Source organism: Lytechinus pictus, chromosome 16, assembly GCF_037042905.1.
Source record: "Lytechinus pictus isolate F3 Inbred chromosome 16, Lp3.0, whole genome shotgun sequence".
Taxonomy (NCBI): domain Eukaryota; kingdom Metazoa; phylum Echinodermata; class Echinoidea; order Temnopleuroida; family Toxopneustidae; genus Lytechinus; species Lytechinus pictus.
Window position 1 is genome coordinate 11450178 of NC_087260.1, and position 16562 is coordinate 11466739.

Below are 16562 nucleotides of genomic sequence, written 5' to 3' on the forward strand. Positions count from 1 at the left end.
TAAAATATCTATATATATATATATACAATTATTATATACAATCATTGACACAACAAAATAATTATACATGTATATAAATATTACAATACCAATGATCATGACTTTTCGTCATGATGGTAGTGGTCTCAATGTTCAATAAACACGTATATTTTCAAAATGTTTCACACGATAATATTGGTCAATATTGTGTACATTTCACAGATAACAGTAGCTGATAAGAGTTGACCGCTGTGTATATAATAATTTACTCATTGATACTTTTACAATATCGCATATAATATACACGGCAGTATATACTTTGGCAAGACTGTGCACATTTTTATCATGATTATTATTAGGATAATTAAAAATTTATCATTTAAATGGATGTGCCGGAATTTACATGATTTAAAAGCTCATTATGTCACAGACCACCCCATAATCATATACGATCACCGTTATAAGGTTGAAAATGAAAAAAATGTTTTTAAAATTATGCAATTTAATCAGACCAACTTCTGGAATGTTTTGAATTCATCATTAACATCATATAAACGTTAATTCTTCTTATCGATTTTCATGAGTACCCTATACTTTCACCCAGGCGCGTACGCAGGGGGTGGGGGGGGGGGGGGGTTACAGGGGTTCAAATCCCCCTCAGATTTTTTTTGAAAACCCTTTTTTGTTGCTTGTCAAATTTTCATTCAACTAGAACCCCCCTTTCAAAAAGTCTACCTACGCTACTGCTTTCACCTGTATTTATAATGTATGCATTGATACTCTGTTAATTTAAAAGAATAACAACTTTGAGTGCATTCTATAATCTATCCATTATATTATATTCTCGATGTATGCACATCCAGCCTCAGTGACCAGTCTTTGTTACTGTTTTGAGCTTTATAACCGTGAATGATTCATGTGAATAAAATCTGTCGATGTCGTCTTATTTTGGCTAATTATCTTATGATTTCAAATTGGCAACGTCAAATCTTGGCGATATACAATTTACATTAAACGTATGGATCGAGGCACCAAGCTCACGTGAATGTTATTACAATTTCTTTTACTCTGCTTGAAAATTATTTCATTTGACCAAAAAAAATCATTAAAGCCTGTACTTCCCTGTATACGGTTGTCAGATTTCGACAAATAAATAGCATCGTTTTTAAACAAAACCATACAATAATTATAAATCTGAATATCAGATCACGGGTATAATATTTCACCGTTACACAGTGAGAGTTTCTAAGACGGGTTAAACCCCATAATAATAAACAAACAAGTTAAAGATGTAAATAAGATTCAAGTCTCCTCAGAAGTTCACATTAATGCTTAACCTCTCAACTGAACTTATTCGCATTTTTATAGTTTTCCCCTCATTCTAAACAAGGTATCTGTAATTAATTTCCAAAAAAGGAACAAGTCATAAACATTATCTACATTCTCTTCATCGTCCATCTCGAAAAGGATTTAAAAAAATCGCAGACTTTTTCATGAAAAGCTCTACGATCCATTTCCCTATTAAACAGTTAGATCTAAATGGGTACCTTCATAATATGACAAAAACCCAAATGTCTCAATTCATAAAGGTATTCTAGTGGGGCAAGTCTGGTCTACGTACGTCTCTCCTTACGCTGCATCTTTGCAATTAACCCAGAGGTGCAATTTATCCAGACATGCCAGAAGTCCTTAGCCAATACCCTATAACCCTAATGACCTTCACTTCGGGTTCTGCCTGAATTTTTAGCGTATTGAAGAGCAATAGAATACTAAAGGGAATTCCCCATCATACTATTTCCGCGTGCAAAAGTGCATCATAATTAATAAGATAGTTTGTGCTAAATGGCACATGTTATATCAAATAACTCTGGATATTGCACAAAGGGAATCTATCCTTCTTTTCCTTCCATTTTACTGCTTTTTTATATAAATAAATCTGTCTTCCCGCGCGCACGAGAGAGTTCAAATCAAGTTCATCCCGTTGTTGGTGCCCCATGATCCGGCATGGTTGACCCGAGCATGAACACACCGAAGAAAGTCTTATCACTTCCGGTATTGATCCGGAGATCGTCATCCGATACGCTTACGGTGATCTTATCGCCCTTCTCTAGATGGAAGACGCCGCCGTGGTACTTGGTTGAGTATTCGTTGAACGGGGCGACGCTCTGCATCAGTGGAACATGGTTGCGATTGGTCGTAGATCGCTGCGATGGAATAAAACAGAAGAAATAATGATTTGGGTTAATCATTTATTCTAAGAACACAATATTAGAACAAATGCTATTAAAGAATACAAAGATAAGTCCGAAATGACAAGGAAATATGAAATATTGGTGGTCTTCGAAACCACCATTTATTTTTTCCTCAAAAGTCTGTTATTCTAAAAACAAATCATATCAAAAATACAATGATAAAAGTAAATTATATCTAATGTTGATTGGAGCGGAAAGATGGGGGGGGGGGGTGGGGAGAGAGAATATTTAACAATAACGAGTCAAACTGAACTTACCATGGGCAAATTGGCGCCAGTTCTTGAGTCGTAGGTAGCCTCGGGCTCTGGATCACTGAAATATATTTGTGTATAGACGTAGTAATAGCCGGGCTCGAGGATCTCAATACCATAACTGCTCAAGAATTTCACGTTGTGCGTTGTGTTGACTTTCCATATATTCAAGCAGCCTACAATAATATGGGGAAAATAATCATGAAGTAATTGTATGAACGAATTTATTTGAATACTAATGTATTGATAGTAAGAATAAAAGCTGGTTTTCTTTTCGAGAACATTATTTTTGAACCCTCCCAACTATCTAGTACAAGGTTATGTTCCACCTCCATACACAGATATATCATTATATTTCCTTTAGTTCGATTATGATAGTATTTTTTTCTTGTTTTGTTCTTTAAATACAAGTCATGTACAAATATATTTATTTTATCATACAAATTAAAACAAGTATAGTAGTAACAGTATAGGCCTATACTGCTATACTACTGCTAAATCACTTATAGTACTGTAAAACACGTCTTCTATACTACTACTACTACTACTACTACTACTACTACCACCACCACCACCACCACCACCACTTCTATACTACTATACCACTTCTACTTCTTCTACTACAAATTGTACTTTACTACGATATACTTCTACGACATTTATTATAAATATCAAGGATTATTAAATAAAAAAATAATAAGGAGGGATAAATTACATTTCTTTTTGCTGATACTCACCAAAATCTTCATCATTTTTTCTTGGTCCATCGTTAATGCCAACAATATGCGCGTACGCTGATTTCGCTGATTCCTCGTCACCATTCCCTTCACCTTGTGGCATATCTGTTGTGAGACCAGTGAAAACTTGGGGTGGGAGTGAATCCCTGTAGTGACTCGCTGAATGCTATAACGAAATAAAACAAAAAAATAGAAGAATAATGAGAAGATTGCCTTCAATTACATCAGAACAATCACAGATTTATTCAAAAATGTGATTAAAAATGGATGGTTAGAATTTTACGTGCAACTTTGGGCTTTGATTCTTTTTGGAAAACAAATGTTTAGATTTCGAACCAAATTATAGGCGACGCGAGTTTAACATTAATATTTTTTGTTTTATTTTCCATCAGTGGAAGGCTAACCTACACCGTAAAATTTCCCTTTTGTCTATCTTTTTTTTACGTAAATTAACTGATCAGGTAACACCGCGTTAATAACTAACATTTATTGTTAGAATAAAATGAACACTGCGCTTTGAATTTAAAATATTCATTTAAATTTGTTAAAAATCGATCGGTTCATAATGCACTCTCAAAACAAATCAGTCACAATACTAGTTAATCGAGTCAGCTGCGTGCAACTGTTATTCTCGTCGTATATGACTATTTTCTAGTCGTATATTACAAGAACATAGTAATTTCTGACTAGAATATACGCCAGAAATGGCAAGACGTTTGAGGTGCACCCACCCGACTACTGATCTAGTCAATTTGACTGCTTTGTTCGCATGTTGTTTATTTTTGTTTTTACTGCATAGTGTAGAACAGAAAAAGCCTAGATTCAAATCAACAGTCTCGTATTACGTAAAAGGATTACGAAAATTTACTGATTGAGCAATGCGATATGCTTGATGCACATAAGGGATTTTCCACTCCATATTCTTTCGACGATGTTTATTGAACCGATGAGCACTAAACAAATAAACCGAATTCAGATCGGGGAATTTACAGAGCTATTATTGAATTCAATCTATCTACATATAGGAAGGTAAACAATAATTTTTTTTTACTTTTACGAGGGTGCCTAGATTTCCGAGCACTATCAAACAAAAATATCAATAGTCATATATGCAAACACTAGTTTCTATGAAAAGATGTTTGAATAAACATGGATAAGTTGATAAAAACATAATAAAATAAACATAGATAACGTACATGTACATAAGAATAGACCAGATTCTATAGCGTACATTATGTGACTATTGTTAAGGCCGATTATAAATTGGAGTTGATATATCTACATGAACTTGTAAATAATCATGTAGGTTTTCTCTCCCCCCCCCCATCAATCTTTTTTTCTATTGCTTTTCTGTTTGGTAATTCTTCCTAACTTTCTCTGTCCCTTATTTGTCTCTCTCCACTTATTAATACTTTCCTGTACCCCCTTATACCATGTATACTATCTTCCAGTAGTGAAGGGGGGATATTCTTCATCTAGAAGAATTAAAGCTTGGAAAGAATGAGGAATAGAAGGGAAGGGAAATAAGAGGGTACAGCTCAACAGAAGATTAAACTTACCGGATTGAAAGCCTCCCTAGCCATCTCCATCTCATGTCCAAGTCCATGGCTCTTGACGTAGAGATAGAACGTAAAGCAAGACACGATCAGCGCCAAAAACGCCAAAATGAAACATACTGCGATGGCGCAGGCAGTCGAGTTACAGACACCAAGCTGTTTGGCGCGCGAACTCAGCTTCCTCGATAGCTGTCGTCTGAAGCTCCGATGACGCTCAAGATGGTGTGACGGGATCCAGACTGACGAGGGGCTATCGACGTCGCCCATGTGGACTGCGGTGTTCATATTCGATGCAGGAGTCGTTGTCGCCGGTCGGGAGAGTTTGGACCACAGCTTGCCAAGCCACGAAAGCATTTGATTACGGTTTGAAGCTGGGGATAAGAAACCTCGAGTCCACAAACTGCGATTGTTGAGGGTTCCTTTTAATGACTCGAGAGAAGCAATTGTAAAGAGCAATAGACTGCTCTCGTGTTGTGTTTTAAGTAAGTTTCAGTTGATGCTCAAGTACAAACTGAATGATTTGAAGTGTCCGAAACTGGTGTATGTGTTCTGGACACGGCCGCTTGATGGTCAACTGTTGTTGAGGTTAGGTCGATGAATGAGCCGATTAAATCGATCGATTTGGTCCTGGTCGTAATCCGCGAGATCTTGGTCTATGACTCATGGGGATCCCTCGATTGATCAGGATTGCGAAACTTGTGACAAAATATGTGCTCTTATACCTTCCGCGGGAAAAACCACAAACTCAATGTAGACCAAGTTTGGAGAGACAGCACAAAGTGTCAACGCTGATTGACATCTGCTTCAATAGCTTTAAATGTAGAATTATTATGACTACAATAAAGCCAGATGTTTGAATTCAAAACGAAGGACTTTATGCCTTATTTCAAACCGTTTTCTGTTTAACTAATAATGAAAGAGATGCAAACGAAATCTTGACTTTGACACGATTTGAGTTGACTTAGATGTGCATGTGGTACTCTGATATCCAAGTGACAAAAGATCAACGCTTTTATATGATGAGAAAGAAGCTTGGAAAAACCACGGGCCTGTGGGAAAAACCAACGGGGATTCCCCGACTCGACGACCGGAGATCACTTAGTCTACTTAAACACAGACTCAGACATTCAATGAATATTCATTTGGTTGTTGTTCATTTTAAGAATACTATGTAGGCCTTTATGCTAACAATTTTAGTATAGTCTTTAGTCGTACATAATAAAAAATTGTTTATGGGGATTGCATGAGAAATACTACAAAACTGTGATCAGAGTTTTAGTTCACAATTACCATCAAAGAGTTTTTAATTAAAGACTAATTCATGACATCGCTTCACTTGCACGCACGCGCTTCATACATGCATTGTACGATCTTTTTTTTTAAATACATACAGCACACGCACACTTCACAGAAGCTACATGTACGTTAGCAACCCCCCACCCTCTCTCCCCCTCCCTTCCTCGATCTCCCTCTCTTTCTCCTCACTCCAAGATAATATCTTTCTCCCGTTTTCTCACCCCCTCTCTACAAAACACCACCCCTCCCTCTCACGTACCCTTTCTCTCTGCCACCCCACCAACATCCCACTCTCTTTCTCTCACTCTCTACCCCTCTCTCTCTCTCTCTCTCTCACTCTCTCTCTCTGGAGTCATAAATACAAAGCCCACGTCACTTTTAAGAGAGTATTTCCTTCCTCCGTTGGCTATTTTAGGCTGCTCATTAAGGATAACATCCCAGGAAGTTCTTTTGTTTTTTGTTGCAACCATGCAGCCAGTAGCCAATCAGAATCATCAAGAACGGTCAATGAGAGTGACGCGTTTTACATCACAATAATAAACACCAATAACAATGATTAACTTCTAAAGGGCATTTTCACGCTATTAATCTTTTCATGCTATTAATGTGGATTGAAAGCGAAACTCCAATGGAGTCCAGGGACAGGGCAAAATAAAATAGTCTTGTTTATTCCGGTAAACTATCAGAACTTTACTTTCATTTTCATGAGAATATTAGAATCACATTTCGAGAGCAATGACTTGATATTGATGTGCACTTTTTGTCAAAGACAGACCATTTTAAACTTAACATTGTTAATTCTAAGTGAATACATACAGGATCAACGAACTTTAGTCTAGTTCACTTTAACTCTTTATTATTATTTTCATTATTATTATAACTAATATTATTATCATTATCACCATCACCACCGCCACCACCACCATCATCACCACCACCATCATCATCATCACCACCATTCATCACCATCATCACCATCATCATCATCATCATCATCATCATCATCATCATCATCACCATCAACACCACCACCACCACCATCACTATCATCATTACCACCACCATCACCACCACCACCATCATCATCACCACCACCATCACCACCACCACCACCATCATCATCACCACCACCATCACCACCACCATCATCATCACCACCACCACCACCATCATCATCACCATCATCACCACCACCACCACCGCCACCATCATCACCACCACCACCACCCTCATCATCACCACCACCACCATCATCATCACCATGCACCACCACCACCACCATCATCATTATCATCACCACCACCACCACCCTCATCATCACCACCACCACCATCATCATCACCATGCACCACCACCACCACCATCATCATCACCACCACCACCATCATTATCACCACCACCATCATCATCACCACCACTATCATCATTATCATCACGTTAATAACAGAAGGTACTTGAAATTGATGAATTGATGTAAAAAGTTTGGTAATGTTATTGGACCAATTTACCATTATTTTAACGATGATTATGACAGCGCTCATAATAACATGAGGAAAGGTATAGCATTTACCTTTGAAATACACTTTTTATATTAAAAAATATGATCATTAAACAAATAATTCACTGATTTGCAACAAACAAGCATGCAAGTATAGCCACATATATAGGCCTACATGTTGTTCGACATGAATTGATAGGTTAAAGACCAAATTTAGATTTCGACGTATTTCCTGAATGAGCTGAGTTTAGCCTTAGAACTGTAGAATGTTTGAAGCGCCAAGCGCGTAGCCAGGGGGGGGGCGGTGGGGGCGGTCGCCCCCCAAAATGTCCCCAAAAAGAAAAAAAGAAGGGAAAAAGAGGGCAGTAAAGGAAAAGCGAAGGGAGGAAAGGGATGAAAGGTAGCTTTACGGGTTTTTCTTTTTATTCTTTATTTTTTTCTCAAAAAAAGAAACTCCTTCACTCTTGCTCTAAATTTATATATATGAATTTTGCTTCCGCGCTGCGCGCGGTTAAATGACACTATTGCAGTTCTCCTTTGTTTCCCTCACCCTTTCTCTAACCCTGTTTTTTCACCTCAGCTATATGTGTTTCTTGCCAATTAAAGTTCAAATGTATACGTTAGGGCATGGAATTAGAGTATAAGGTTAGGCCGAAGTATATGAAGTTATCTTCTTATTTTTCAAATTGATCGCGCAACTTCTGGTCGGGTCGACTCCGGGCGGGTAAAATCTTTATAGGCCTATCAATTTCTCCCATCACCTCCATATAGGCAGCTTTTCTCCCTATTTTCAGCTCATTACTAAACAGTCATAATTTTGGGGCAAACAGGTTCCTAATAAAAAAAAAAGGAAGGTATAAAATTCGTGTCGTATTAGATAAAAAAGTACAATATTTTTATCAAATTCTTTTAAACTTCATGTAATTTCTGCACATTCATCTCCTTTCCTGTTTTGCGCCCTCGGTTTGAAATTTTGAATGACACTTAAGTTTCTTTATCATTAAAAATGAAGCGCTTCAGGAAAGGAGTCAAAGAAATTATACATCATCCTTTTTTATATAATTTCAATAAATCACAGAAGTTTCAACTTTTTGCGCGCTATTTTCTTTGTAATGGAGTTCAATAATCTTAGAAAATCAATTGAATTAGAGCCGATGGGGTATTAGAGATATCTGCATTTGATGAAACGTCCGCCCTTTGAAATTTCATAGTTTCATTGCTCTGCGCGGGGAGGAATATCTTCCTCCCGGCATATCCCCTTCTTCTCCTCTGCTTTGCGAGTTAAAGAGGCACTGTGATCGCTTAATTGTTAGTAATTAAATCTGATCTTTCCAAGGGAAGCATTCAATATAACTTATCTCGGGACCCTTTTCTTTGGAAAAAAAAGTGGTAAAACGCTTTAGCTCCCGCGCTTCTCGCCGGGTAATTATTATTTTAATTTCCTCCATTTTATCCCTTTTTTGTGCGTTCACAATCACTTTTGAAAACAAGGTTCAAAATCACAACATAGTCAACTGAATTGGAGCTGATATAGGTAATAGAGACAAGAGAGACGGCCCCTTTTCATTTTAATTTATGAAACACCGAAAGCCCTCCCTGCACCCACCCCCAAGGGAGCGCGCTTCGCGCGCTCTGTAAGTGTTGGCACGCTTCGCGTGCATTTACCATGTTTACCGCCCCCTCCAAAATGAAATCCTGGCTACGCGGTTGTGAAGCGCAGACAATTTTTTATTCTTTACTCCCGTTTTTCTTTGACCCTAGTCAAAGTTAGTTTCGCCGGCAAAATCCCCAGGTGTATACAAATATCTTGTTTAAAGCTCTTTAAGACATTCCTACTCCATGAGACACCGTCTGATTGCCGTATGCTCGCTTCTTGACCATGTTGACAAAAAAAGAGGGCTGACTCATAAAATACTCATTCTTCGAACCACAAACCGCAGGTTCTTTTATGTCTAAAGAATACACGCACTGCAAACAGTAAATACAAAGAAAACCCTTTTTTCTGAATTAAATACAACCCTGAAGTGGGTTTATTTCTGGGGATGGGGTTGGGGCGGGGATTATTGTTATTACTCGTCTTCTGTTTGGAACTTAACCCAACACCCATTCATCACATACAGTTTGCAAACCAATATGTCCAGTCCTCCATCTTTTCACTCCCCGTATATCAGTGAAGGGTATTAATATACTTTTCGATAATCAGCTTTATATTGGTCAAGGACCAATAGAAATAACAAATTTCGATAGATCCTCAATAAACAACTTCCGTAGTTTATCTTTAAATAAACAATATAAAGGGCCTAGTCTACTTCATTTCCTTTATGCTTTATGTCATTGCCATTTTATTTACAATGATGTGCAGAAAAGTATAAGGTAATTACATTTTTTTATATACTTGCATGAAATTTGAAAGAATTTTTTACAACAGATAGAAGAAAGTTAAAAGTGCCGGCTCTCCTATATGTCCAGTTTTATATTCCGTACATTATGCAATATCATTTTAGATTTGCTAGAAAATAGCAGTTTATGGAATTTGCATACACAAGGAAGGATAATGATAGAGTTGATCACTTTAAGGGAAACAACCCTCTCCCCCCAAAAAAAATATAGCATGATAAGAATTGTAAACCTGGCATCAGAGGAAGGAAATGTGGGGAAATTACAAATTGCCAGAGGTTCGAACCCTGGTCTTGTCTTTCGGATGGTGACGTTAAATTTCGGTCCTTGATGCACCTCTGACAAAACTTCATTACACACACACACACGCATGCGCACCCTTACCTACATTGGAATATCCAAACTTTACAAAAAAAAATTTACATTCTATATAAAGAACCACATGTATCGATATACGTTAAGAGGCCGCACTCTGACTACAAGCTCCGCTTTTTAGTAGCCTCCTCCATCCGGCAACCTATTTGTATGGTTATCTTGATTAATGTTAATTTCCTTGTTTTTATTGATTATGTATCAAGATATATGGAACAAAAACATATTGTAAATGTTGGAAATGGAAATAAATGAAATGAAATGAACATGACAAATGATTTTAAATAAGAAGGGGCGTCAAAGTACTAAAACGCTTAAAGAAGTCTTTCTGCGATATAAAATCAAAAATGATATGCCCTTAAATCGCTTTAAGCACAACTTGATGACTCCCATTCAATTTCCTTGAATATCTGGCCGATTGGACACCAACATTTAGGCCTACAAGTCAGTCATTGATTTCGAAACTATCGACGTGAGGGGCTTGTTCGCTTCGCTCGCTCCCATTTGAAAAAAAATTACTTCACTGTCACATTTAAAACTCTGCTCTCTTAATATGGTTTATTCATTTCCCCACTCAATCGAACCAATAAATACCGGGATTAATTAATTCAACCTCTATCAATCAGTTCGTGTTTAACGGAAATTAACTGAAGAAAAATGACGTAATCAATTACCATCGATCGTTTGGTTGACTCCGGGGCTATTCCCCTATATAGATACGTCACCACTACCTTATGAACAATAACGTTGTTTGCTTCGTGCACAAACTTTTGGGTTGTATATCCCAATATTGCGGTCATCAAAAATTGTCATCTCAGACTGACTATCCTTGCTTTTGATTGGCCATGTTGGCTGAGAAACACAGGTGTGTGACTGTTGCTATGGTGACTGAACTGTCAACTTTCAAGAAATTGGTACCCGGATGCATGGGCCGACACAAATCTGCATGCATATAGAATGCTTGGATTGCTATTGCCAATATCATTATTAAACGACCATAAAAGCAGAATATCAAAGACTCCTGGGGTCGTTTCATAAAGCTATTCGTAATTTAAGAGCGACTTTAAGAACGACTGGTGATCATTTCTAGTGTTAAAAATCATTGTGATCATTTCTAGTACACCAAAAATGTTCATTGGCGATGGTTTATAGCGCGTATATAAGAAAGGATCCCCAGTCGTTCTTAAAGTCGCTCTTAACTTACGAACTGCTTTATGAAACGGCCCCCAGGCTCCGTAACGCAAAGATTTGTGATCAATCACTAAAGAGGGATGGCCAATGAAGATCAGTGTTATAATTTATGCGCGTTTTCTTTAAAACACTGACCAGCACCAATCAGAAACGTTCTTTCATGACTTGTGTTGCTGCGTCTTTATCGTCAGAAGACAATTTGCAAATGATTAAGAATGAAAGATCATGGCCTAAAAAGGTGTTTACACTCTTTAAGTCACATCCCATCAATCAAATAATGCGAGCACAAAGAGCTAGTTGTAAATTTATTATATTCTGTCCTGAAAATAATAAGGAAGATATTTTGGACATCAATTACTTTACTTTCATGCTAATATTCTAAAACAAACCTTGAGATTTAAAAGACTGGTTTAAATTACTACGATTTTTTTACATTATTTTAAACACATTTTGTCATGTGAAAGGTCTTTCGGATCAGTCTCCGCACGCGACCTTGTCTTTTTATTTTTTTAAATTTTTTAATGAAGTATTATAGCATTCAAGGATCCAGGTTAGGGCGGAAGGGGAACACCCCCATCTATATTTTGTGAAATGCCCATTAAACATTTATATATCAATATAGCTATAAGCCTAAAAGAAATTGTCATTTGCGTTCCATCTATTTACAAATTTGCCATTTATACTCCATTCTTTGGTTTCTGTCACTGGTAGCTCCCGTATAGGAACTTCGCGGCTTTTTTGCTGGTTTAACGCCAAGCTGGTATATAACCAATTACACAGGAAACGTTATTTTTACGTCTAAGTTAATCAGGTATAGTGGCTGACTTTACAAATGACAACAATTTCTCTCGGGCCTTTATTTTTTCAATATTACAGTGGAGACAATGGCAGAGCGGGGATTTGAACTCACAACCTTACGATCATGAATCCAATGCTTTAACCACTAGACCGCACGACCTATATCTATTTTAAAATCATGGATTCGCCACCATGACTGTGACAGAAAAGTAGTAGTATAAATATAGTAATGATAATGAATGTATTGATAGTGCCAATGACATTGGATCACTTGGAGGCCTTTGTCGGAAATTAGTGAAACGGAACAGCTGGGAGGTCTTTGTCGAAAATTGGTGAACCTTAAGGCGACTGCACACCTTACGATTGGTCTGCGACCCGATTTCAGAATAAACTGTAGTAGAATTTGATGCTAACATTGAGACTTGGAATATCTTACTGTGTAGTGTTCTAAATCATCGTACGAATATCTATTTTCAAATCTGTGACTATGCTATCATCCTTCTTAGAATAAAAGCGAATTTAATATCTAGTCGTAATGACGTCATAGCAGTCTTACGATTGGCTACGATTTGAAACTAATTTGACCTTTACTCCGAAATAAAGGCTTGCAATCTTTCAAAATGGTTTCATTAGTATTCTTTCAAATAATTTAAACCTCAAATAAAATGATATGTTCCATTCACATTTTCAGAAAATGAGCAAAATGCGATTTGTTCCAAAATCGGATCGCGAACAGCCGTAAGGTCACTAAGGTGTGCGGCGGCCTTTAACAGCAGTTCGTCCCAAGTTTCGGAGCTGACGAAAAATTCAAATAATGTGGTTTGTCCAGAATCCAGGACGAAACTGCTGTTTTGATTCACCAATTTTCGACAAAGACTTTTTGGTTGCTCATTGTCATGAAGGGAATTTGACAATACATTTTCTATGTTCTTAAAAGCGTTCTGCATCCCAGTGCGAAAACATCCTCTTATATGTAATATAGAACAAGGATTATCCGATGGATACTGTTTCCAAAAGTGCCTGTTTTTTAATGTATTCTCACAATATCTCAAGTAACTGAAACAAAATATAAACAAATGTCTGTTTTGTTGGTGTGGTTGTTCTTCTAATAAAGTATACAGTCCATGACCGACTGATGTTTCATCATACTATAATCAAAATGAGTTACTAGGTAATTATTAGATTAGAAAAGTAGATAAAATCACAGTAACGAACACTTGATTGTTCTTATACAAAAGTGCAGATGTATATACATTCACAATTTTCCGATCACATGCTATTACAAAGCGGACCTTTTGAATTAATGAGGTATTGTGATGCTGTAACAGGATGATATATAAGTTTGGGATTCCCAGTTCTGTAATGAATTACTTTTTTCTTTTTAAAAGTAAGATGTATCTTCCAGTGGCTTCGACATCGTTTCAAAAAGATATACATATTTCTGTTGGGGGAGGGGGTTCCTGGGCAATCAATCAAACAAACAACCGACCGACCAACCAATTTAACAATTTATAAATTAATGATTTGTTTATCAATCAATTAGTAGATGATTGACTAAAATCATTAAGGAGAGTATATAACGGTATCTGAATCTCTCCTTGTATTCAGAAGGCAATGTGTTCGAATTCCACCTCGGCCTCGCGTCCTTTGGCAAGGCTATCATCCACACTTTGCCCCCTCTCCACTCCAGGGGCCGCGGAACCGTTTTGAAAATGGGGAAGGGGGGATTGCTAACCATGCAACAAATCATAATCAGATGGTAATTCTTATGGTTTTTTTTCACAGTTTTGGAAAAAAGAAGGGGTATAAAGACCCCACCCCCTCCCCACTTCAGCACCCCTGCACCCAGGTGTTAAATGGGTACTCCATAGATTGCGAAAGCCTCTAGTTTGCCTAGCAAGTATTCTTCAAACTCTTGTTGGAATGCTCCCCTGGGAGTGGGCATGCCAGAATACGATTATTGGGGTAATAATGATCACAATGCATAGCGCTTAGAAACACAAAGTTTTAATTGTTATTATAAATATAGGCCTCATAAGACAAATAATGAAATTATGAAAATAAAACAAGTATTGAATGAATTAATAAACTGATAATCAAAGTAATCATCAGTAAAAAATTCATTCATTGCATGAAACAATAAATTACCAAACAAAAGGAATCAATAAAATAGTTTATCAAACAATTAGCAATCCAATAAGGGATAAAAAAAGTGAAAATGTGTAAATCTTAAAATTGGATGCAACAACATAATTATTTTGAAAATAATAAGGAGCCCCAATCCTCAGCCAAATTAATCTCGCCCTTATTTATGAAATCGTTTGGTGAATGATGTCATATTTTGAGTTGATAAAAAAAAAATACAGCTAACACGTGAGGGCCTTCATTATTCCATAATGAGACGACTCGGAGATAATCGTATTTTATTATCGCAGTATATGAGTATTCTAAAATATATTTTAAAAGGTAATGAAATAGTCCATCAATCCTCACATATCCGACGTAATCATTACATTTTCCGAGCCCCAACGCCTCCATATTCCCTGTATTTTTTTTATTGAAAGACCTGCTCCATTGTGCATGAGCTAATTTTTTGGGTTCAACCATCCATGGTTCAACTTTACTGAATTTCGTAAAAGGGGCAACCTTGGAAGTGCCTCTTACAATGATATACACCACCTAGATGGGATTCCCCAGTCATTATACATGCAACGTACATGTCGGATAGAAAATGGAGGGACAAATGAGAGAGAGAGAAGGAGAGAGAGTGAGAGAGAGAGAGGATGAGGGGGGGGGGGAGAGGGTGGGGGGGGGGGGAGAGGGAAATAGATGAAAAAGAAACTCGTTCCGTACCTCTTTCCAGAGCTGCGATTTGAATGCAAATAAGCCAGAAATTGTCATCGTTTTTTCGTTACAAGTTATATCATCAAAATCAACCCACCAACTTCAAAACTAAAATGAAAATAAAAATCTAGTGATGAAATGATAATGTAATCCCTAGAATAGTGCTGGATATTATTTTATTTTCATTTGCAATATTTGTTCATCATAAACTGAAGGACACTTCATTTTCATGTGTTAGACATTTTATATATGGAGCAGACCTGAATTGGAATAGAAAGTGGTATAATACAAGTATTTTGCATTATATACTAGCACGGGTGGAGGGGAGGGGTGGGGCTTTTTGCACAGTAATCGCAGTCCAAAAAGCGAATTTGAGATTTGTATGAGTGTTTCCATATTATTATTTCTTATATATCATTTCATTAATGTATTTATTTCATTTGTTGGTTTGTTTATTATTTATTCTTAATTATTATCATTATCATTAATTCATTAATTTTTTTCTTGGGGGGAGGGGTTCTCCTACCGCCACATCCCTGCCCCACATTAATAAACCGGTGGATACAGGGGAATATAACATCATTTTCATAGAGAATATCCAGAATGTATACATTAAAGTAAAAAAAGACTAAAATTTAAGTATACATCATAATTAAGTTACCTAAATACGTACGTAAAATCGCATTTGCTAGGCTCTATGATAAATTCATATGAGATCCATTTGAGAAATTTGTAGACCTACAGTCTATATCTAAAGTTACACTTGTTGCATACTTTCATTTGTGGTTTAAGTAATTTACAGGAAGGAAACTGAAATAAGAAAAGAAGAAAAAAAAAACACACCTACTTTACGAACAGGATGATGAGGTCAAATTACAAGACAACTTTCATATGTGAAAGTCACCCGGAAAGCCATCATGTTACAAATGAATAAAAATGGGAAATACCCTTTCCACTTGTAAGACGCTGAAGACAACTTAAAAGCGAAAGGATGAAGTTACAGGCCTACGAAGCAAGAAACTTTCACTTTTTGCGGATTTTTAAGAATGAACTTTGAACTCTTCTTTATCATTTGATCTGTCCATGTGTGTTAAAATATGGAACATTTTTCGCCATTTGTCCGGGGGGGGGGGGGGGGGGGTCAATGTTCAATCAAGGGACAGTATCTGTAAATGTGAGGAAACTAACGGCGACCGCACACCTTACGATTGGTCTGCGACCCGATTTCGGAATAAAATGTAGTAGAATTTGATGCTAATATTGAGACATGGAATAACTTACTGTGTAATGTTCGAAATCATCGTACGAAAACCTATGTTCAAATCTGTGACTATGCTTTCATCCTTCTTAGAATAAAAGCAATTTTAATATCTAGTCGTAATGACGTCATA

General features: G+C 36.9%; 1 protein-coding gene across 1 annotated transcript; it reads right to left on the reverse strand.

Moving 5' to 3' along the window:
* Positions 1–631: 631 nt before the first annotated feature.
* On the reverse strand, positions 632–5828 carry LOC129279698 (uncharacterized). Its single transcript, XM_064111474.1, has 4 exons — positions 4779–5828; positions 3220–3385; positions 2489–2658; positions 632–2183 (listed from the first exon to the last, which is right to left on the reverse strand). The coding sequence occupies exons 1-4, from the start codon at positions 5127–5129 to the stop codon at positions 1953–1955; spliced, it is 918 nt and encodes a 305-aa protein (XP_063967544.1). The 5' UTR covers positions 5130–5828; the 3' UTR covers positions 632–1952.
* Positions 5829–16562: the final 10734 nt, after the last annotated feature.

What these genes read in the sequence shown, in the direction of transcription:
- LOC129279698 (XM_064111474.1), bottom strand. Translation starts at nt 5,129, where the DNA reads ATGCTTTCGTGGCTTGGCAAGCTGTGGTCCAAACTCTCCCGACCGGCG. An exon ending in CTAGGGAGGCTTTCAATCCG is followed by an intron (nt 3,386 to 4,778) that starts GTAAGTTTAATC and finishes ATTTCGTTATAG; the next exon opens with CATTCAGCGAGTCACTACAG. An exon ending in CTGGCGCCAATTTGCCCATG is followed by an intron (nt 2,184 to 2,488) that starts GTAAGTTCAGTT and finishes ATTCCATCGCAG; the next exon opens with CGATCTACGACCAATCGCAA.